This window comes from Mesoplodon mirus, assembly GCF_964341445.2.
Source record: "Mesoplodon mirus genome assembly, chromosome: 7".
Classification (NCBI taxonomy): Eukaryota; Metazoa; Chordata; class Mammalia; order Artiodactyla; family Ziphiidae; genus Mesoplodon; species Mesoplodon mirus.
Genome location: NC_138983.1, coordinates 103114877 through 103135902, shown reverse-complemented (window position 1 = coordinate 103135902; position 21026 = coordinate 103114877). Strand labels below are relative to the sequence as shown.

The 21026-nt window shown below is 48.8% G+C and overlaps 2 protein-coding genes across 2 annotated transcripts in view; one reads left to right on the top strand and one right to left on the bottom strand.

The window, feature by feature from the left end:
* Nucleotides 1-21026, top strand: part of LOC309808921 (forkhead-associated domain-containing protein 1-like) — a gene marked incomplete at its 3' end in the record, with an annotated part of 289187 nt that overhangs the window by 224804 nt on the left and 43357 nt on the right. The window lies entirely within an intron of this gene.
* Nucleotides 9672-15936, bottom strand: LOC309808109 (NUT family member 2G-like). Its single transcript, XM_082628108.1, has 6 exons — nucleotides 14788-15936; nucleotides 13703-13831; nucleotides 12356-12662; nucleotides 11749-12213; nucleotides 11240-11356; nucleotides 9672-10719 (listed from the first exon to the last, which is right to left on the bottom strand). Exons 1-6 carry the CDS (start codon nucleotides 15468-15470, stop codon nucleotides 9928-9930), a joined length of 2493 nt encoding a protein of 830 aa, XP_082484234.1. The 5' UTR covers nucleotides 15471-15936; the 3' UTR covers nucleotides 9672-9927.

The following is a 21026-nucleotide window of genomic DNA, read 5'->3' as shown; positions in this document are numbered from 1 at the left end:
GGCTCTGTGTTGGGTCTTCGTTGCTGCACGCGAGCTTTCTCTAGTTGCGGAGAGTGGGGGCTACTCTTTGTTGCAGTGTGCGGGCTTCTCATCACGGTGGCTTCTCGTTGCGGAGCATGGGCTCTAGGTGCGCGGGCTTCAGTAGTTGTGGCGCATGGGCTCTAGAGCTCAGGCTCAGTAGTTGCAGCACATGGGCTTAGTTGCTCCGCGGCATGTGGGATCTTCGGGAACCAGGGCTGGAACCCGTGTCCCCTGCATTGGCAGGTGGATTCTTAACCACTGCGCCACCAGGGAAGCCCCTTAACTGCTTACTTTATGTAGAAAGGCTGTCACCAATATATGGCAAGAACTTTGCTTGTATAATTTACACTAACTGGTATAATACACCTTCTACAAGAAAACTGAACAAGAATGAACTAGGGAGCAAAACATTTTTATCCTTTGAGCCATTCTGTTTTTAAGGGTTCTTGTAAGCTCTGATGTTTTATCTCTGAGAGAAAGAAAAAAAATTTTTTTAATTGGAAATTTAGAGATTTTTTTTTTAAAACTTAAAATGAAAGATCTTGGTAGTAATTGAGTGTATAGTATTGTGTCATATGTTTTATTATTCATTTTATAGAACTAATTGCCCATGTGTTCCTATAATAGGAGAGGAAAAAATAACGGTTTTAGTCCCAGTATAGATATTGCATGATAAAAGGAGAATGATGACCATCTCCATTTCCAAAGGGAGAACAGGAATTCAAAACATGCTATGCCATAAATCGTTTAATTCAGCATTTTAAAATATTTTGAGCATTTTGAACTCAATGTTTTGTAACTTCTAAAAAAGTATAATGTATGTACATAAGTTCCACACATTTAAAATGAGTTGTTAAATTGTTAAGACCTGACTTCTTTCTCAAAATTAAGGTATGCTAGTCGGACCTGAGAATAGCCTCCAGAGGGCGACCAAGTTTCATCCCTGCAAACAATTGCATCAAAATTTAACATTGCTTCCAACAAAAGCAAGGACTTTCTAAAGTTAAAATTTGAAAAGCCAGTGATAATAGTTAATCCTTGAAAAAATACCATGACCCAAAGTCTGAATAGCTCTGCAAATATTGGTTGTTTCAGAAGGAGACCACCTCTAATTTGATGGTTTAGTAGAGCAAGGGCCTTTGAATCTAGACAAATCTCACAAAGCTACTAGATCAGCAGAACTTGTCATCAGTTCACGCATGCTCTGATTTTCCTGCTCACTGAAGTCTACCTCTTCTAAGCACCTTGTATTAGCAGGGTTTGGCTCTTGCATTTCCACAGACTTAAGGCCTTAAATTCAAGGGTCAGCTCTACAAATGGTTGATATATTACTTTGTAAATAGAGTTTCATCTATGGAATGGGATAAATATCTTCCTTATGTCTCATTGTTTTGTGAGTATTAAATTAGATAAATATATGAAAACACTTGACACAATGACTGGTAGGTAAACTTACTTTCTGCCCATTTCTTTTGCCCTCCCTTTTTTTCTCCTTAAATTGAGAAAGATAGGATCTTATTATGTCATTCACTTCAATGTTTTAGTGCTATATCACTCTTCCATTACTTTTCCCCAAAGTATATTTTTAAAAATCTCACAGAAATAAAGTAGTGATTAAGTTTAAATAATTGATATTTCTCAATCCCTAGACACAAGTATATCTAATACAAGTAGGTTTGTTAATCCTTGACTGATAATGACTAGAAAATAAAGAAGTATTTCTAATTGGGCAGTCCATCCAATTGGCTCTCACCGTGTACCAATGGATTATTTTTTTTCTACTTATTTCATCTTTATTAAAGCTACAACACAGAGAACATTAGTTGAGTTTACTTTGTAACTGCCCTTTCTCATTATTCCTGACCTGTATCTAACTAGCAGACAGTTACTTTTGATTCTTCTGAGAAAGTTCCTAAAGCATTGCTTTTCTTTATAAAATAACCTTCCTGAAGGTAATGCTATTTTTTTTTTTTTTTTTTTTTTTTTTTTTTTTTTTTTTTTGCGGTACGCGGGCCTCCCACTGTTGTGGCCTCTCCCGTTGCGGAGCGCAGGCTCCGGACGCGCAGGCTCAGCGGCCATGGCTCACGGGCCCAGCCGCTCCGCGGCATGTGGGATCCTCCCGGACCGGGGCACGAACCCGCGTCCCCTGCATCGGCAGGCGGACTCTCAACCACTGCGCCACCAGGGAAGCCCGGTAATGCTATTTTTAACTACTGATCAAGATGGCCTTAATGTGTCCCTCAGTTTGCCTAAACTTCAGACAGGATTTTTCTTTACCATAGGCCCCTAACCTCCCTTTTCTGAAAACATTTACTTTAAGAAACTTGAAATTATAAATTCTTTCTCTGCCCCTTTGAGATGTAAATTTTCTCCTAGTCACTTGATAATTTTCCAACCCAGAAATGTCTTTCTCAAGGACCTGGGAGTCAGCTCTTTGAAATATAACCTTCAAGAAAGGTATTGCCCTTACTTCCCAGTCTCTGTGGGGAGTATAGGAGCCTAACTTTGATAAGAGCCAAAGCAAACAGAGATGGTCTAATTATATTGACCAACCTCTTCCCCAGCATCCTCTACTATTTTTCCTACAGCTCATCCTGGCATCTAAAAACTTCCATGCCTTTTGTTTCAGCAGAACGGAGTTCAGTCTCTCTCCCCTATTACAGAATCATCTTGAGTAAAGTACTCCTTGCCTGTTTAACCATCTGGTGCAATTTTTCTTTGACATCACTCCATCACATACTCCAAACTGCCTACCACTTTCAGATTAATCTTATAAAACTTTGTATATGTGCTGCTGAAGTGAGCACAATCTTTATAGAACTTTGAATCACTCCCTATTTCCTGTGGCATGAAGCCCACCATTCAAACTTTTCCACAGTCTTATACCTTCCAAACTCATTAGTGTTATCTTCCAATTCCTGAATTCTCTCCTCCAATAATATTAGTACATTTTCTTCCTAAACGTGGCTCTAACATTTCCCCATTTTGAGATTTCATGTGTCTTCTAATTTTTTTAATATTTGGAAATTTTATTATACTGTATTTGCCCATAACAAATAAAATAGAAATTGTTTCAAGTCTTTGCAAATAAATTTAATACAGGGTATTAAGAACACCAGTGATGAAACTTCTGAGAAGTAAAGAAGGGCCACCTAGATAATGGAGTGATTAGTAGGAATAGGAATTTACTTGTACCCCTATGCTGGAAAGGCAAAGTTAAGGAGAGGGTTGTAAAGGTGTCCAGGGCCAGGTTAAATGATCATCAATGTCAGACCATACCAGTTCTGTCTCATTGGAGTTGGAGCCGTGGAAGTTACACAGTTGCTGCTGGAGAATCTTCACAAAGTAGAGGAAGAAAGGGAGAAATCTCATAGCTTATCCCTAAACTTCCATATACCATCAGTTGCTTCTTTTTGGCTGCGCCTGATCAGAAGTAAGCTGCCTGTATGAGTCTGCTATCATGTGATACAAAACAGATTCAAGAAGGAACAATGACTAAATTCAAGAAAAAGCAGTTCCAAACTAGTATTTTTGCTTGAATGTTGTGCAACAGTTTGTTTTCTGTATTTTTTCTAACTTTATTGAGATGTAATTGACATATAGCATTGTGTAAGTTTAAGGTGTACAACCTGTTGGTATGTTACATGTTGTGAAATGATTACCACAGCAGAGCTAGTTAACACACCTCCGTTACCTCGCATAAATACCATTTTTTTTGGTGAGAACATTTAAGATCTCTCTTAGCAACTTTAAAGTATATAATACAGTTCTGTTAACTGCAATCACCATGCTGTAGATTAGATTCCCAGAAATTCATGTGCTAACTGGATATTTTACCCTTTGGTCAACATCTCCCCAGTTCCCCCAACCCCAACCCCTAGCAACAACCATTCTATTCTCTGTTTCTCTGGGTTTGGCTGTTTTAGAGTCTACAATTTAGTTACATCATACAGTATTTATTTTTCTCTCTCTGACTTATTTCACTCATCATAATGCCCCAAGGATCCATAAATGTTGTTGGAAGTGGCAGGATTTTCTTCTTTTTCGTGGCTGAATAATATTCCATCTATGTACCTACCATATCTTCTATATCCATTTATCCATGTATGGACACTTTGGTTGTTTCCATTTCTCGGCAATTGTGAATAATGCTGCAATGAACGTGCGAGTGCAGATATCTCTTTGAAATAGTGATTTTATTTCCTTTAGATATATATATACCCAAAGCAGGATTGCTAATGTATGGTAGTTTTCTTTTTAATTTTTTGAGGAGACTCCATATTGTTTACCATAGCGGCTGTACCAATTTACATTCCCACCAACAGTGCACAAGGGTTTCCTTTTCTGCATGCTTGTCAACATTTGTTACGTCTTAGTCTCTTTGAGGTGATATCTCGTTGTAGTTTTGATTTGCATTTCCCTGGTGATTAGTGATGTAGAGCATCTTTTCATGAACGCTGTTGGTGATCTGGATGTCTTCATTGGAAAATTTTTTATTCAGTTCTTCTGCCCAAGTTTTAATTGAATTGTTTGAAAATCTATATCTATCTATATCTATATATCTACATATAGATATAGATATAGATATAGCCACTGTATGAGTTCCTTATATATTTTGGATATTAACACCTTATCACGTACATGATTTGAAAATATTTTCTCCCATTCTGTAGCTTGCCCTTTCATTTTGTTGATTGTTTATTTTTCTGTGTAGAAGCTTTTTAGGTTGATGTAGTTATATAACAAGTTGTATAACCAGTTGTATATAACAAGTTATATAACAAGTTGTATTTCTCTTGGTGATTTTAAGATTCCCTTGTTATCTTTAACGTTGACATTTTAATTTTAATATTTCTTGGTATGGATCTCTTTAGGTTGATCTGCTTTGGAGCTCTCTGGGCTTCCTGTATCTGGATGTCTGTTTCTTTCCCCAGGTTAGGAAAAGTTTTCAGATATTATTTCTACAAATGTTTCCTGCCCCCTTTTCTCTTCTCCTTCTGCAGTTCCTATAAGGTGAATGTTATTCCATTTGATGTGCCATAAATCCCTTAAGCTTTATTCATTATTTTCATTCTTTTTTCTTCCTTATTCTCTGATTGGATGAGTTCCTCTGACCTGTCTTTGAGTTCACCTATTCTTTCTTGTGCTTCATCTACTGTATTTCTAAGTTCAGTTATTGCATTCTCCAGTTCTGTGACTTCTATTTGGAACTTTCTTATATCTTCTATTTCTTCGTTGAAGTTCTCACTGTTTTCATCCATTTTCCTTCTGAGTTCAGTGAGCATTTTTATGACCATAACTTTGAACTCTTTATCAAGTAAATTACTTATGTTCATTTCATTAAGATTTTTTCCTGAGGTTTTATTTTGTTCTTTTTTTGGAGTATAGTCCTCCCTTTCTTCATTTTGCTTGACTCTCTGTGTTGGTTTCTATGCATTAAGTGAAATAGCCACATCTCCCAGTCTTGAAGAGCTGTGTGACAGATGAACCTTGTCATTTAACCCTGTCTACTCTTGGTTGCCTCTCAAACCTTTGTGATTGTCTAAGCAGTTTATTTTTAATAGACCTGGCACACCATCCCAGCAGTTGAGGGTGTGCCAAGACAAATGAGCAACCCAAAGTGGAGGATCTCGGGCAGCACCTAGATTTAGGTTGATAGGAAGCCAGAAAACTTGGTAACAGCTTTTAAAGAATGCAAATATATTTAGTCTTGTGAGATTGCAAGTGGAAGCCCTGCTGCGCCCCAGAAGCAAGCAATCTGAAGGTGTTCCCTGGGGAGCAGTCACAAGAAAACAGTGCTTCAGATAAGTGTACAAGCTCCATTCTGGGAGATACCAGTGAACTGTAGTAAGGCAGAGTGAGGGTGGAGAGATGGCACCCCAGCCTACCTTCCCCGAGAGCACATCCGTAGCCTCTAGATGTGTGCTGAACCTGAAGCCTGCTCTTAAGTCTTGTCCCTACTAGCAAATAGGCCTTTTTCATGTAAAGGCTGGGGCTGTGTCTCAGTCTGATGGGTAGTGGTACATCCTGGGGGTGGTATCCTGCCAAGAACTGTCTCTCCAATTGTTACAGTCCCATGGGACCCAGAAAAGAAATCCCTCCTGGCCTCCAGAGCCAGGTGATCAAGGAGCATCCCCTGAGTGGAGGCCACAAAAATGGGATCTCCTGTCTTGGAGATTCTGGCTCTCTGGAGCACATCAGAAGGAAAGTGTGAAGATGATGCTTACTGGCTGAGTGAGGCGGTGGGAAGAGTGCAAAGATGACACCATTTGAATAAAGGGAAAGAGGGAAAAGAAGAAAAGAAGAAAAAATATATATATATATAGCAAGACAGAGGAAGAGCAGGGAAGAAGGAGCCAGCTGGCTGGAGCACAAAGCTGTCACCTGCAGGAAAGGAAAAAGGGGAAAAAAGATGGCACCTTTCAGTTTTATCAAGGCAGAGAGAGAGCAGGAAGATGGCACCCGCCAGCCTCTGTCCCTGGGGAGTATTCCAGCAGGCCCCTGTTCCTCAGATTAATGCTTTAAAATTGGGAAGTGAGTCTCTTTCACCAAAAGTCAGAGTGCTTTTCAAAGGGCTGCTTCTACACTTGGCCCTGGGACAGGTGAGTCTGTGCACAGGCCCTTTAAGAGCTGTTCCTCAGTTCACCACAGCCCTGTGGGTCTCATGGGATGTGCCTTGTTGGTCTTCAAAGTCAGATGTTTTGAGGGTCTATCTCTCAGGTGCCAGCCTTAAAATTTGGAGTGCCCAATGTGGGGTCCATACCCTTCACCTCTCAGGAAGAAGCTCCAGGTTTTGAGTTCCTTCCTAATTGTGTGTCTCCACACCAAGGATGGGGTTTATGGCAAAATTGTGTCTCAGCCTTTCCTACTTGTTTTGATGTGGTTTCCCTCTGGTTTTCCTGATGTGAAGGGGTTGCTCCACCATCTTTTAGTTTTCTTCAGAGGAAATTTTTCCATATGTAGCTGTAGCTTTGGTGTGTTTGTGGGAGGAGGTGGGTTCAGGATCTTCCTATGTTGCCATCTTGAACTGGAACCTATTTACTATGTTTTAAATTTTGGTTTTCAATCGTTCAGTTTGTTACTAGTATATGGAAATACGATCAATGTTGTGTATTAATGTTTATGTATTGATTTTATATTCTGAGATCCTGCTAAAGCAAGTTATTATAATTTATTATGAGTCTACTTATACATTCCTTGGAATTTTCTATGTAGACAATTATGTCATCTGTAAAGAATGACAGTTATATTTCTTCTTTTCTAATATGTATGCCTCTTTTTTCCTTTTCTTGCTGTACTACACTAACTAGAATCTAAAGTACTAAGTTGAAAACTAAGATTAGAGTGGACATTCTAACCTTGTTTTTGAACTCAGGGAAAAGCATTCATTCTTTCACCATTTGATGTGATGTTAGAAGTAGGTTTTTTGTAGATGTTCTTTATTAGGTTGAGGTAGTGACCTTCTATTCCTAGTTTTCTGAGCATTTTTAATATAAATGGGTGTTGAATCTCGTTAAATGCCTGTTCTGTATTAATTGGTGTGACAGTATGTGTTTCTTCTTTAGACTCAATATGGTAGATTACATTGATGATTTTTTACCATTGAACAAGGCTTGCATCCCTGGAATAAATTCCACTTGGTCATAGTCTGTTATTCATGTGGATTCTGATGGTAGGTATTTTTGTGGATTTCTTCTAGTAGGGTAAATTATGGTTCCCCAAAAACGTCCGTGTTTAACCCCTCGTATGACAATATGTGAACGTTACCTTGTATGGAAAAATGGACTTTGCCGCTGTGACTAAGTAAAAAATCTTGAGATGAAGAGATTATCCTAAATTTTCTGGGTGGGCTATATATAAACACAAAGAGCTGTATAGGAGGGACACAGGGAGAGTCAGAGCTGGAGAGACCATGTGATGAGGGAAGCAGAGATTAAAGTGATGCACTTTGAAGATGGAAGAAGGGACTAATTCCAAGGAATGCAGGCAGCCTCTAGAAGACAGAAAGGGAAAGGAAACAGATTCTCCTGTAGGGCTTCAAAAGGAACAAGCCCTGAGACACCTTGACTAATATCAGACTACTAAGCTGCAAAAACTTTCTTTCACAAAGGGTCAAGGAGGGCTGGGAGCACATATGTGCTGCCCACCTGGACAGAGGGGGACCTGTGAGGCTGACCTACAGATTCTGTGGAGGTGGAGAGACATGAGCCCCTTTCTTCTCCAAGCTCTTTGCAGGGTCCAGCAGAGAGTCAGGCCACCTGTGGAAGCCTGCGGCCCCAGTTTTGCATGCTGGTGGTGTAGGGGTCATGTTCAGGGAATCTCTGTTGTCCTAACACCTGCCTGGGTCCTGGGGAAGGAATCAGAAGTCAGAAGCAGGAGAAGAGCCTTTGGCCAGCAGGGAAGGGGGGGTGAGGCCCAGGGCAGGTCCATAAAAGATCAGAGCACCTCAGTGCTTTAGGAGGAAGGGGCTTCAGAGGTGGGCCAGCACAGGCTGTGACAGAGGCTAAGCAGACTGGGAGGGGAGGCACTTCCGGGAGACAGCAGGGGTCTACTCCCTGCCCCTCATTGTTTGCTCGTCTCACTCTAATGAGGGGGTCATTTCCCCTGCTCTGATGATTCGAAGCCTCTGCCGGCACCCACAGGACGGTGACTGAGGCCTCCACACTCCTCGGCATGGATCCCAGCTCCCACTCAGATCTGGGGCCACAGACACCTCTCCCACCCCCTGCTGCCCCTGTGAGCAAGCTGTTCTTGTGAAACGTGGTCATAGTTTGTTAGGAGGATCTGTTTTCTATGGGGATACAAACCAGTGTTGATACCAGTACACACACATGTCCAGCCATGGGTGCAAAGGGAAGGGACAGTAGTTCTGGGGTGTCTTTGCGGACCCGTAGGCCCCTAACGCCAGTCCCCACAGCCACAGCCAGATGGGTCCTCCTCCCTCAGTTGAACGAGATGCTGCTGCACAGAAATCCCACAAGTTCCACAAAGGGGCCCAACTGTCCTTTCCCTTAGACACACCTTTAACGGGTGCCCCATGAATTTCCCCACACCCATTCCCCTTGTTCCATCCTCATTGGGATTAAGAGGTAGCTGCCTCCACCACTCTCCACACTGCAATAATCCCAGTGGGACTAGAGGATGCTCCTGCTACGATGGGCAGACAGTCCTGTCCCCATGGCCAAGACTTTTCGTCTCTGGTCAGGCCACCCACACAGGAAACCCTGGATGAGCGGAGGGTCATCCCAGCGCCGTCGTCTGGCCACATGAGGAAAGCAGAGGGAAGCTCCATAATGACAAGGGCCGTCTCCAGGCTCCATCCTAGAAACTGGTGAGTGTCCAGAGGGCTGAAAGGCACAAGAGCAGCTCTGCCTCCCCAGAAGGTTCAGTGATGCAGAAGAGGGTACAGATGCCCCAGAAGGGCCCTAGCCAAGCAGGCGTTAGAGAAGGGGCTGATGAGGGGGTCCCTGGGGAAAAGTGAGAGCTGTACGTTCCCAGGGGCAGCCTGGGGAGTCCTTGTCTATGTGGAGGAAAGGTGTGGCCACCTGTAGACCCAGAGCTCCTGTGACCTCCCTCATCCTTCCTTCCTCTCAGGATCGCTCTCTGTGGAGCAGCTCAACACCAACAAGATGACAGTGGCCTGAGAGCATGTCCCACGAAAACGATCTTTGTTCACAGTTTACATACATCACTCCAAAGGTCCTCCTCCCACCCACACCTGACCACACCCACCTCCCCCACCTCCCTAACCCCCCACAATCCCGCTCCCCCTCCCCACTCTGGTGGTCCTGCCCCCCTCCCTTCCCCCCACATCATCCAGGTTCAGCACTGGGAGGAGGAGGAGCCCCTAGGCTCCCCAGGGGGCTGCCCTGGGGCCTCGCCCTGGAGGGCCGGCCCAGCTGTTCCCTACTGGCTGCAGTGCTTCTTCCTCCTCTTCCCACGCTTCTTTGTGTCAAACGGGTCACGCTTTCTCTTTCTCAGCTGTGAGGGGCGAGCCAGCCCCAGAGCCAAGGCTGGCCTCCCAGAGACGCCGAGGCCAGCCCCGGGGATGGGCAGCTTCTCAGCAGCGGCTGGGCGTCCACACAGAGCCCGCTTCCTCGACTTGGGAGCAGCTGGTGGAGCTGGGCTGAGGCCTCTTCTCTGAGAGGAGGGGGACTGGGGAGCACTCTGGGCCCCCCAACCTCCAGAGGAAGCCAGGGCTGAGACATGCGCAGGACTGAGGGACATCCCGAAAGGCACCAGTATATGCTGAGAGTCTACGATGAAGACGCTTTGGAGCACCTCCTCGTTCTCACTGGACCCGTCCGCGGGCACTCGGGCCTCCCGAAGAGGAGAGGCCTTTCTGAGAACAGACGCATCCCTGGATCTCAGTAGAGGGCCAGTGCGCCTTTGACCCTGGGGAGGGGAGAGCCGTACGGGCCGGAATATAGAGAACTCCTGACGTCCTCCAGAGGGAACAAAGACTTTGGGCCTGCACAGGGCAGTGTCTGTTTGGATGAGCCTACGAAGAGCCTCAGAATCAATCTCTGGAGGGCAGGCTTCATCACTGACGCCTAGATGGGGGTCTTGGTCGTGCCTCTGGGCACCTTGGCCGGCGTCGGACTCAGAAGGACTTGAGGCCATTCCGGGTGCACTGTGACTCGGGGCTGCCCGCACACCGTCGTCCTCTTTCAAGGCCAGGAGTCGTTTCTGCACCAGCTGGTAGGAGGGAGGAGGACAGTGATGGCTCCACAGACACGTGTGAGAGGAGGAGCACTGGGCTGTGGGACAATGGCCCTGGGGGGGAGGAGGGGACGGGCGACCCCAGGACTCGAATCCAAATACAGACACTGTGGCAGTCCTGCCATCCTCCTGCAACTGATTCCCAGCTTTGTGACCTTCCCTCCCCTCCCGGCTCCCTATCCTCTCCTTCCTTTCACCCTGCACTGCACCCACCCCAGAACGGGCCCTTCCCCATGCCAGGCGTCCCAGGCAGGGGAGGGGTGGACAGCGCTATGTGGCCCTCCTGTTCTGGGGCCCTACCTCTCCCCTGTTCACTGGGGTCCCTCCGTGCCCTGGTCTTCCTGGGTGTCCCTTGTGTCCCCTGTTCTACCGGGGATCCCTCCCTCCTCTGGCTCCCCTCGGTCATCTGGGTTCCCCTGTCCCCTGGATCACCTGGGGTCCCCCTCCCGTGGGGTCCCCTGGCTCCCTGAGTGTCCCTCTCCCTCCCCTGACTCACTTCTTCGGGGGTGAGCCCTTCCTCCTGCTCCAGCTCCTTCCCTAGGGCCAAGAGATCCAGCTGTGGGTCTGGGGAAAGCAAATCTGCCAGGAATCCAGGGTGAATGACTGCCTCCACCTAGAACAGAAAGAAGAGGCTGTGAGCATCCTTGGCCAGGAGTGGCCTGTGAGACAAGAAGGCCAGGAGGGAAAGTGAAAAGCAGAGACCCACCCCACTCTCCTCCACAAGGCGGGGATGGTCAGCGCACACACACACACATGCAAACATGCACATACACAGTCACACACAAAAGAGCACATATACAGAGGCACAAACACAGACACAAAGGCATACACACAGATAGACACAAACATATACACACAAACATCTGCGTAAACCTCCCCTAACACCAGGCTCAGGAACAAGGAGCTGAGCCGAAGTCCCAACGGCCTGAGCAGAACCCAGATCTTGGGTGCTGAGAGTTCCATGCCCTGGCATCTTGCAGACCCCAGTCTCCAGGCCTAGCCTACTTTGGTGACAAAGTCCTCCTGGGAACACAGCTTGTCGATGTAGCTTAAGAGATCGGGGTCCGAGTAGGTGCCGTCCTCTTCCCGCTGCAGCTCATTTCCGTCCTCTCCCCATTCTGCATCTGAGTCGCCTGTGGCTGAGTGGACGGGCCCCACCAGTGCCTCCATGATGTCCATATACTCCCTCACAGCCTCAGGTGGAATCTCTTCGGGTGCCTTGGGCTCCGGGGGTCGCTGGGACCTGTGTGGCTTCGGGCAGAAGGGCTGGGCCCTGGGGCCGGACATCCTGGGAGCACAGGCTGAGGCAGAGCAGGAGGAAGGGGAGGAAGGTGAGGGGCTCCCGGTCCACCTCCTGACCACCGAGCGCACGCTGGTGAGGGCATTGTTGGGGGACATTGATGTGGGTGTGGGGGGGTCAGGACCACCTGAAGCTTCATGCACAGTTGGAGGGGGGCGGTAAGGGGGCATCTAAGAGAGTCACATGTAAGGAAGTGGGGAACCTCCAATTTTCCAGGGGTGTCCCCATCAAGCCCACTTCTTAGGCAGACTTTGTGTGCAGTCCTTTGACAGGGAGGTGTGAGAGAAGTTACAAAATTGACCAAGTCCATACCCCGTAGTGACAAAGGGCATCTGAGACCCCACCCCCACCCCCCGCCTCGGTGGCTGTTTTGCTTGAAAGACCAATGCCCCTGTCTTGAAGGAAAATGATCCACATGGGAACAGTGGCCAACCCTGGGCCCCTGTTACCTGTGCGTTCAACTCCAGTGGGAACCTGGGTGGCTGGCTGAAGGCCCACTTTCGGGGCTGGGGGCCCCCGAGGATCCAGCTTCAGTGGGGCTGGAGGAGGCAGGCCCTGCGCGCACTGCATCCACTGCAACTGCTGAACCTGCATCTCCTCGGCCTCAAATTCCATGAACCTGGGGGGTGACGGAGGCACAGGCCACCCTGAGAAAATGGCCTGGGTTCTGGAGCCCAACAAAGGCAGCCAAGAATGAGGGATTGGGAGAGGATGTGCCTTGGGGCTGTCAAGGCCCTGTGAGGTGCTGTCCACAGCAGAGAGCTGCTCCTGGAACTGATAGAAGATCTGGGACCCTTCCTGCCTCACCAGCACTGGAGAGCATTCAACAGCATAGAGCCAGGTCGCTGCATTGAACCAGGTCAACGGGACACGTGGCTGACCCAGGGGGCACCCTCCTCATGCCCCCCATCCAGAGCCACATGAAGGGCTGACAGCCGGAGGCTAGAACAGGCATGTGTTCCCCACAGGGGTCCTTGCCCAAATCCAGGACCCTGGGTTGGGCCTGAGAGTTCTGGAACGTAGACCTGGAGACAGGGCTCAGGAGAGGCTGGACGATGTGGATGCTGAGCTTAGAGGACAGGCCTTCCTTTCCTCTGAGAGGTGCTTGTTTGTTTGGTTTTGTTTCTTAAACCATGGGGATTACCGTGGAGCAAACACTGGAAGGACCAGAGACCCTTAGGCTGATGACAGCTGGCTTCCCCAGCCTCTTGAGGGATGCCAGGGTACCCACTCAGGCCACTTTTCGTGAGGAGAGGGGGTCCCAAATCTATGTCAGTGGCCGCCAGCCAGCCACCACTAAGGAAGCAGCAGGCTGGCGGGTGGAGCTCTTTCCCCGGCCCAGCCCATATGGCCGGAGTTGGACCCCTACTGGACTCACAGCTTCACCCTGCCCCGTCCTGAGACCTTCATGTGAGGGCAAGGGTAGGTCAAACTCAGGGGAGGGCAGAGCTCGTGGTGGAGGAAGGACAGAAGACCCAAACTCTCAAGGTGAGGGAGGGGTTTCTGGAGGACTGTAGGGCCTCTGGGCTGCGGGCCCCCCGTTCCGAGCGACAGCCCTTCTCCTTTGTCCTCTCTGATGAGCACCCCCACGGCCAGACCCTGCCCTCACCCACTCGCCTCACCCTCCACGCAGCCCCTGGGCCCAGGACGCTGACTCACTTTTGCGCCATCTCGTAGTAGATCATCCGGTCAGAGTTGCTAATGTGCTGCCATTCCTGCACGGCCCTGCACAGTCCCTCCTCCAGTGTCATGGTGGGCTTCAGGCGGGCCAGGGATCGAAGCGCTGGGCTGTAAGCACTCGGGGTCAGTCTCTGTGCCCAGCCCAGCCCCCACCTGCCTGACCCCACCCACCAATGTGGACCAAACATCACTCAACACAGCATGACTGAGCAACAGGAGAGTGAGAGGCAGGTGTCTGGGAGAGCAGAGACAAGCCTTCCCGGCTACGGCTGTCACCACCTCACACTCACTCGAGGATGACCATCCACTCCCAGGCTACAGCTGGGACACTGTGCCTTGGGGAGCTCTTTTCCTCTTCAAGGCTGCCTTTTCATAATAAAAATCACCATCATCAATGAGGCGTGGCATGTGCCAGGCAATCTGCTCACACTTTGTAGATTAGCCCAAGGAGTCTTCTGCACGGTCCTCTGAATGAAGTGTGATTGTCCCCTTTTTACGAGGGACCGGAGGTTTAGGATGGAAATGCCTGCCAGGCTCACAACTCTAGTGGGAGAGAGCCCATGCCCTTAGGAGAGCTCTCCCATCACCCTGTTCCTAGTGGAATTCTCCACATCAACAAAGTCGAGGCGTGCATGAAGCGCTCTCCTGGGCCCCGCGCTCCTCCCCCTTCTCCGAAGTGACCTCCCCCGGCCATGTACACTCAAGTGCTGTATGAAAGGAGACGGCAGCACAGGAGAGTGTGGCATCCACTCCTTGGCTCCTCAACGTACACCACGACCCTCTCTGACTGCAAGTCTTCAGGCCATATTACCAGGAGAATCATGGAAGAGCAAGCTGGCTAGACTCACAGGGGGGTGGGGTCAGTTGAGATAGGCACATTTCAGTCATGATGTCATGGACTGGCAGGCTCGCCCGTACGACCGACAGTGTGCCTTCTCGTGGCGTGGACATCGCCCTCACACCTCGCTTCCAGTATCCCTAGAAACCTAACCTGCGAGTCCATCCCCAGTTCCTCTTTATCTAAGAGCTCCGATAAGCTCATGACCCCCTGAGCGTTCACTCACATGAGAAAGCAGGAAAGAGCTTCCACATCAGGACTCTGGGGAAGGTGTCTCCGGGCCAGTGGCTTGAGGCGCTGCCACCGTCGGAAGTTACTGTACACGCTCTGGTGGTTAGAGCAGTCCTCCTGCGAGGCATAGGGCTGGTTGGTGTCCAGGCTGCCCTCCCTGGAAGTGCCATGTGGCCATGGCCCAGAGTTCACTGGACGAATGTTAGGGGCCATCTGGGCAGCTGGTGGTGGAGCTTGAGGAGGAAAGCCTGGGGTCCAGCCTCCCTTGCCAGCCTGAGTAACTCCAACAGCTGGAGCAGTCACAACGGTCTCCATCGCAGGGGTTGCTAAGAATATGGGTGCAGGACATGCAGCACTCCTGCTGAGGGCCCCTGGAGCGCTCCAGTTGAGGGGGCCCTGAGGAACGATAAAGGTCTGAGTCTGGGGGGCCTGCACTGGCCTCCCTTGTGACCTGACTTGTACAGTGAAGTTGCAAGCCCCAGGGGCACCGGGGCCACAGCCACCATTAGCCACCAAAGGCATCCTGGGGAAAGCTGGCAGCCGCAGGCTGCTGCCGGGAGGGAATGCGGGGGTGATGAGAGGTGGCAGGTGCTGCTCCCAGGGTGGCCAGTGCTGGGCGCCAGGAATGGGTGGAGGAAAGGACACTGCCGTGAAAGTACACGAGGCACCGGGGTTCATGGGGACATCCGTTCCCAGCAGTGCAGATGCTGTTGAGGCAAAGGAAAGGAGTGAATGGAGGAGGAGAATGGGCAAGTGGGACTGAGGCTTTCTGCGGCCTCAGAGTGTAAATCTCCACAGATGAGAGACTCTTGGACAAGGGAAACTGCAGCGTGCAAATGTCTTCAAGTGATTTTCATGCCCTGACCTCCAGTTGAGAATTATTCCACTCGTGACCCCACGCCCATCCACCAAGCTCCCTGACCCCTGCCTGCCGAGAAGAAACTGCCTCAGCAAGCACTCACTTGGAGAGCCTCCCTAAGGCACACCCTGGCACCTAAGCCTCACAGGCTGTCTCCCAAGACCTGGAGCTGTGTGGACATCCGCTCTGTGAGAAATGCCCCTCAGCCGGCGTACTAGCAGGTAGGGGCCTTCTGCAAGGTAAGTTCTAGGCCCCCAAAGGCCCTTTGTGGACAGGCACTGTGTAAAATATTAGGGCCCCACCTCCTCCTCAGTCCTCCTTTTCGTGATGCTCAGTATAAATCCCCTCTTTCTTTCCTAGCCTCACAAAACAAAACAAAATGCTGGAAAATATCTCTAATGGAATCCTGATACAAACCCATGACACTGGCCCAGAAAGGACCTGCATCTCAGAACAACCCACAGCAGATACGTAACATGGGCCAGGTCCTGCCACCCCTTCCCCAGTGCCCAGAGTCACTGTCATCAGTCAGGAGTTCTGTTCCTAGGGGCTTGGCGTGGTCTGAGAAGTAGGCGCGTGTCCCTTAGATTCTGTCATTTCACAGCCAGTGATGGCTGCAGAGGATTAAACAAGGGCCAGGGAATTGTCATGTTACATTGGTCGTGGGAGTATAGACTGCCTGTGGTCCTTCCCCTTCCAGCTCCCAATAACGGAGAGACAATCTGAGATGCAGGCATAAGCCAGATGCCATGGCGATCAAGTTGTCTGAAACACATCCCCGTTCAGGAGAACAAGGTACACACCACGGTGCACCTAACTCACCGGAACAGATGTCATAGGACGTTTAATAGTAACACAGAAGATCATCTTCCTGATCCTGGGCTACACTCCTTCCCCCTTTAAAAGAGGAAGCAGCCTTCATAGACGTTCCACCCGAACCAACCCCACTCCACATCTGTTCCCTGTCCATGAAGGAGTGACATGAAATAGGAACAACCTCTTCCTCTCAAGGCAGCCTGAGGGTCCACCATGAGATACTGGACAAGATGAAGTAGGTCTGAAGTACTGCCATTCCACAAAAGGAAGAACAATTCAGAGCAACTCAGGAACCTGAGCCCTCTCTTGGCTGCAGTTACACGTAACGGTTGCCCATCCCCTGTTGAATCCAAGGCAACAGTTACCTGAACTGACAAGTGAGCTCTGGGCTGGGAGGAGTGGACGAGGTGTGGGCTGCGGCAGTTAGAGTAACCCCCTGCCTAGCTCTCGGAGAGGACACTTCACTGCAGGTGTGGCCACACACAGCCCCATTGAATAGTTTTCTCACCAAGACCATCTCTCCCCACGGCCCCCTGAGATACAGTATGCTCCTGTTCAAATCCCTTTGAAAGATATGGTGAGGCAAGCTTCAGGTGCCTCAGGAACACAATACAGCTCTAGGCTTTCCTCATGACCCTCCCTGTGTCACCACCAGGACATCACACACATCCTTACACACACGTTTCAAAGTGGCTTGTCTCCCTTCTAGAAAGAATCAGACTGTCTGCTGCCATCCTTTCTCCATAGCCAGGGCAATTCCTCTTGATCCACCTGCAACGACCCCTCCTCCCCAGGGCAGTCTCAGGTTTCTTCAGGCTCCCCAGTCTCCCCAGGTGAAATGTCCTTGTGCGTCCAGTGCTCTCTTCTCCCTCTACTTCAGTCCAACTAGGTGCCCACAGTTAAGTGTAACGTGTGAACCTGAAGGATGTGAGGATGGCAGGGTCTCTGAGAACACACCCCCAGCCTATAGGCTTACCTCCTATTGAAGCCATCCTGCAGGCTTGGGCACGGACTACTGCTGCCTGGTAGCCTCAATGAGAAAAGTCAAGACCAGGAGCCAGGGAGCGACCTGCTTCAGCAAACGCTCGGGATCCAAGTCAACGAGGGACACGTTTGAAAGTAAACAGGAAAATGCGGGCTGAACCGTTCTGCGGTGGGGGAGGGGCAGAGGGCACGTGGGTCGGGGTGGCGTGCGCTGGGGAGACATTCCACGAGGGCTCTGGCAGGTAGGCAAGAACCGGAAGTTCCTTCCACCTCCCACAGTGGCAACACAATTGGCGTGTGCCTCTTTAGGCAGTTTATAAACTGTTGTTTTGATTCACGGCACCGAGGTTGAACATGACAGTCCCTTCCTTTCACGTCTTTATCCATCAACCTAGGGTTTTTTTTTTTTTTTTTTTTCGGTACGCGGGCCTCTCACTGTTGTGGTCTCTGCCGTTGCGGAGCACATGCTCCGGGCGCGCAGGCTCAGCGGCCATGGCTCACGGTCCCTGCTGCTCCGCGGCACGTGGGATCTTCCCAGACCGGGGCACGAACCCGTGTCCCCTGCATCGGCAGGCGGACTCTCAACCACTGCGCCACCAGGGAAGCCCTGGAGCTTTAATAATGAAGGAAAACTTAAATGATTTGCAACCAATAACTTCATACTAGAGGAATGGTGAGGCAAAATATTGTACCCAGGCACTCGAGAAAGGCAGGCTTCCTTGTTGCTTCCTCCCTTTGTTCAGTCATTCAACCAATTATTTACAAGATTCTCATAATTCTGATACAGTATTTGAAGGACTCTTCTCAAGGCCACTGATACAAAAATTGCATTGTGCAAAAATTAGCCAGTCCCAATTCTGCAATCACTTTTGTAATACTTCAAAATCCTACACCCCACAGACAGAGATAATCAAATTAGCCCAAATGTAACTTGGGAAGAGCAGTCACAGAAGGGAGTATCTAAAAGTCCTTTGGATCATGATCTCTGACTATTCCTGCAGAGAAGGTGGGGGCGGGCATTGACTACTGAGAAAAAACATCTCTGGACATGCATCACAAGCCTCAGAAGACAGTTCATCTTCCACTCAATCACGAAACATTAAAGAAACGAAGAGAGACCATGTTTGTGTCTTGCGGAGTTTTCAAGTCTGCACTTGGAGGCGCTTAGTGCTGTTACATGGAGGGGTCTTCAGAGGCATCCTGTTGAGTGAGAAATGCTCTAATCTTGATTTGACCAGAAAGCGGATCTGATGACTGACGTCTCTTCGGGAAGTATTACAAAGTCAGGTCAGTGAGTCGATCCCGCTACTGTTCTTGTTGTTGTTTTATTGTCAACTGAAATTCTGCAAGATATTATAAAAAAGGAGGGAGGGAAAATAAAATTGTTCCCATACTACCTGTTGAAATTGGCCCAGATGGTCAACTCTTTCTCAAAATTATTTTTAAAAAAAACCCCAAAACCGTACAAAGGAAACACCTGTGAACACTGAGAAAAAATATTCTAGTAGAGTAAATGCGTTGGAAAAACTCTAGGAACGGAGTCAGGAGACAGTATCTTAAGAGTGTTTCCCAGGTCTGAAATTCTTTGCTAGCATTGTTCTTTAACGGAAACTTCAGGTGTGCTAGGAAAAAGGACCTACTGTTTTTTGAAAGGCATTAACAAGAACCAAGGAACGGCAGTCCAAAGGACATGAAAGTACTTGCCCCAACTTGAGGCCACTGTGCTTACAGCGGAGCTCTCCAGAACTCTTTGTAGCTAAGTGCATGGGTTTCACGAGTGCAGTATAAAACTCACGAGTGCACATTTCCCAAGAGCTGGTTTTAAGGAGACCGTCACGAAGGTTCCCAGTGAGGAGCGTCGCCAGAGAAGTTCCGCAGCTTGCCCGACCCTCCATTTCTGTCCTCTCCTGCAGAGACCTCCTAGGCCCGCGCACCCCGCGCCTGCACGCCCGCGCACGCCTGTGCACGTCCACTGGGGCGGGGCTCTCGGGCACGCGGACCGCCGTCGTCCAACAGCTCCCGGCGTCTGCTGGGGCAGTTTGCTCCGGAAGACAGGAGCGCATGCGCGAGCGCGGAGGGTGGGGCCCCAATGGCTGTCCGGCGGGGGAGGGGCCTGTCATGGCGGCCTGTAGAGTCAATTCTAGGAATCCTGAGGTAAGGGGTACGGAGACTTTTCACCCCTCAGGTGTCACCGCTCTGCCCTGTTGTTCACCCTGTGGGTTATTTGTGCCCTTGTCCATGTAAGGAGACTCCCCACAATGTGGATTCACGCCCCCATAGAGCTCGATTCCCTTGAGATGTTTACCCCAGGATTATTGGCACCACTGGGGAGCCGGCTGCATGAAGGGTTCAGTGATTGCGGGGCCTACAGTGGGGGCTAAATAGTGTGTGCGAGCTATTAAACAGGTGCCGTTCTAGTCTGCGCGTTGTGAAGAGTACAAAAGCTAGAGGGAAGTTCTTGCGAGTTGAAAACCCTCATCTGGTTCCGAAGGTGTAGCTCAGGTGATTGGAAAATGAGTGAAGATGGAAGGAACACACTCATCGTTTCACTAGTGTCTTCCTTCTTATCATAAAAACATCAGTCAACACTTATGTTCAAACTGCATTCTTTTGTTGGTGATGCGAGCAACTTTGCTGAATGTGGTAATAAACATGTATTTGTAGTCTGGTGTCAAATCATGATTGATTTGCAAGCATAGATGGGGTCTGTACATACTTAATTGGTTGGTGGGAATCTGATAGGTAGTCAAATGTGTGGGTTGGTTTTGTCCGCGGATATTTGTGTTTGAAGGGAGGTCATGCCTGTGTTTTTGTGAGAGTGTGTAAGAGTGAGTGTTGTATTTGGAGGGTGTTGAGATGTGACGCAGGCATACTCAAGGAGTTGGTGGTTAGGTGTTTGTAATTTGGTGTTTGGGGAATATGTTTACATGTGTTTTTTTCACCCCTGAATTTGGGGATTTGTGTGTGTGTAATGGTGGATTTGGAAGGATTATCTGCATATGCGTAAGGGCAATGTCAGGAAAAGTAGTGGTGTATATTACTTTGGGTGTCCAGTCTGTTAATTTTGTATATTTGGGGAATGTAGGCTGATCACTTGTGTATTCAGGGCATGTTGTATGGTTATGGGGTGTTTGTGGGTGTGCATGTTCAGGAGCTGTGTATGTATATTTGGATGTGTAGAGGGCAAGTCTGTGACTATTTTATGGGGCTGGTGGATGTTGAATGTGTAGGTATGTTGTGTTTGTATGATCCTGTATTCTGCAAGATGGCAGAGTTCATTCTGCGTGAGAGGTTGGGACTATGGGGTTATGTATACGCCAGTAGTGTGGTACTGTATGTGTATTTGGAACAAAGGGCGTATAGGGTGACATTATTGCCTATTTGTAGTGTACTGGGTAATTGTGGTTCTATTTGGGACTTGTGGAGAGTTGTGTGTTAAATGAGTTTGTGTGTGTATTCAAGGGGCATGGCCACTTGGAGGAATATTTGCTGAGGCTGTGCATTTGTAATTTTCAGTAGGAGCCTCTTAGGCTTATGTATTTTGGGAAGTGAGTATATGTGTATCTGATAGAGAG